Source organism: Tachysurus vachellii, chromosome 11 (assembly GCF_030014155.1).
Source record: "Tachysurus vachellii isolate PV-2020 chromosome 11, HZAU_Pvac_v1, whole genome shotgun sequence".
Lineage (NCBI taxonomy): Eukaryota > Metazoa > Chordata > Actinopteri > Siluriformes > Bagridae > Tachysurus > Tachysurus vachellii.
This window is the reverse complement of record NC_083470.1, coordinates 16,799,931-16,802,274: the sequence shown is the minus strand read 5'-3', so window position 1 is coordinate 16,802,274 and position 2,344 is coordinate 16,799,931. Positions and strand designations below refer to the sequence as shown.

General features: G+C 35.9%; 1 protein-coding gene across 1 annotated transcript; it reads left to right on the top strand.

Annotated features, from left to right (window-relative positions):
• Nucleotides 1–1,768, top strand: dynll1 (dynein, light chain, LC8-type 1). The gene is made up of 3 exons (XM_060880826.1): nt 1–150; nt 1,087–1,225; nt 1,406–1,768. Exons 2-3 carry the CDS (start codon nt 1,094–1,096, stop codon nt 1,541–1,543), a joined length of 270 nt encoding a protein of 89 aa, XP_060736809.1. The 5' UTR covers nt 1–150; nt 1,087–1,093; the 3' UTR covers nt 1,544–1,768.
• Nucleotides 1,769–2,344: the final 576 nt, after the last annotated feature.

Genomic DNA, 2,344 nt, shown 5'->3' with positions numbered 1-2,344 from the left:
CCGGTAAGCGTCAGCCAACAAAACAAAAGAGGAGTACAACAAATCAGTAACACACCCACCTTACTTTCAGTGAAGACTATAGCGGAGGTTATTATAAACGGTCGTATTGTTTTTTTTTTTACTCTCGTTGAGAAGACTCAGCAATATCAGGTAAACAGATGCTAAAGATTATTTTAGTCGTTTTGTAAATGACGAGTCAATTTAGAGAAGTATTTTTCATAACTTTGTTTAATCCCCTTTAAAATTAGCACGAAATACTTTGCTTATGTGTAAAAACTGATGTTAGCTATCTAGGACGAGTTAGGTTATCTAGTCATATTTAAATATTCATCTTATAATTGTCTTTAAACCTCTCGGTGCCTAAAAAACAATGCTACCGGTAATAATACATATTTGTAATTGTGGACAGTCTTAAGACAAATAACCAGTCACATCACCTAATTAGGATAATTGCTATCTAGTGCTATACGCTTAAATTTGGATTTTGCTTGCATTATACGTTACCCAACTACTTTTCCCAGCTATAATCCAAATTATGATCCTAGCGTGATAAACTGGGAGTATCAACTCTGCTGTATAAGGATAAGAGGTAATAGGCCATAGAAACGCTCGACCGAAATGTAGGTTGATGAGGTTGTTATGCAAGAAAATGATGGAAGAAAGACTACCCAGTATTTCGTCTTGATATAATGTATGTAACCTGATTTTGCACGGTGACCAGTGTCATTAGTGTTGTTGTGTCATTTAGCTCTGCTTTTATAGAAGGATTTTCACAAATAAACTGTATATAAATTGCAGCGTTTAAAAAATGTGCAAATTACCAGCAATATGATACTGTGCAAGTTGCGAAGTGCAAATTCCTGTTGAAACGGCACTTTGTCGGCCGTCAGTGACAAGATGCCTCTGTGTGAGAAAAAGTAGACCAGGGCCTGTGATGGCTATTCTGTACAAATTATTGACAAAGTGATTAAGGTCCTGAGACTATACTCACTAATGTTCCAAAATCATTAATACGAGCCAAAAGAAAGGGGTTTTATCTTGTTTAAATTATCTTGTACATCTAAAAACGTGTCTTTGTGATTGCAGAGCAGCCATGTCTGACAGGAAGGCAGTAATAAAAAATGCAGACATGTCTGAGGAGATGCAGCAGGATGCTGTTGAGTGTGCCACACAGGCTCTTGAGAAGTACAACATTGAGAAGGACATTGCTGCCTACATCAAAAAGGTAAGTCTTGGATCTAGATATCACACCAAGCTGTAACAGCTCAAAATGCAAGTGTTTTACAATGGAAGAACACTGTGCAGAAAATTTAACTGTCCAAAATACCAGTTAGTGACAGCTTAAGCATTTTTTGATACCAGATTTAATACCCTACGTCATGAATTCTCTTGTCTGTCACTCAAGGAATTTGACAAAAAATACAACCCAACCTGGCACTGCATTGTGGGAAGGAACTTCGGCAGCTACGTGACCCATGAGACCAAGCACTTCATCTATTTCTACCTTGGTCAAGTGGCCATTTTGCTGTTCAAGTCTGGCTGAGACCAAGCTTAAACTCTGACCATTTATTATAGACTTACTACAGAAAAGCTGATCATTCCTCTTCTGGGATCCACTTTCTCTTGGCTGCTTATTTTTTGTTCCTCTTTTTGTTTAAGAAAATGGCTATGTACTATGAAGAAAAGAGTAAGGAACATGTATTTATTTTTTTTCTATAGACAGGATGAACGTTTGTCATTTGTTTTTTATTAAAACAATGGTTTGGAACACTTCTAAATAAAGAGTAATTCATTATTTTAGACAATGGACGGTTAAGCCTGAAAATGCTATATAAATTTGAGTATTTAATTGGAATCTTGAGGTGGATTGGTATGCCATGGAAATCCTCAAGGTACAAGTAAAGACAAGTTTATTGTATTATTAACTTTAGGAGAATATTATTTCATCCTCCAGTGCCTCCCTCAACTTTCTACTGTTTTTATATTTTAATCTTTGAAAAGAATGGACTGCAACATTGATCAGACTTCATCAACCTCAAACCTCCTGGTATCCTCCTGGTATTAGTTCTTTGACATTTTGTCACAGATTGCTTAAAACATAAGTGTCCTTGCTATAACTTATGGCTTCACACAAACATCGCAGTAGTTTGGTACATCCCTAGACACTTTTTAATAGGTCTTACAGATTTGCCACTCTTGACTTAAAATCACACTTAATCTTTATTCATTAATTTTGTTAAAGCAGCATGTAAAGGTACAAAGTGATAACCACTAATAACCTATATAATTAACTTCAGATTTATGTTCTGCTTGACTAATGTTGCATGGGGCAGACCTTTAATAA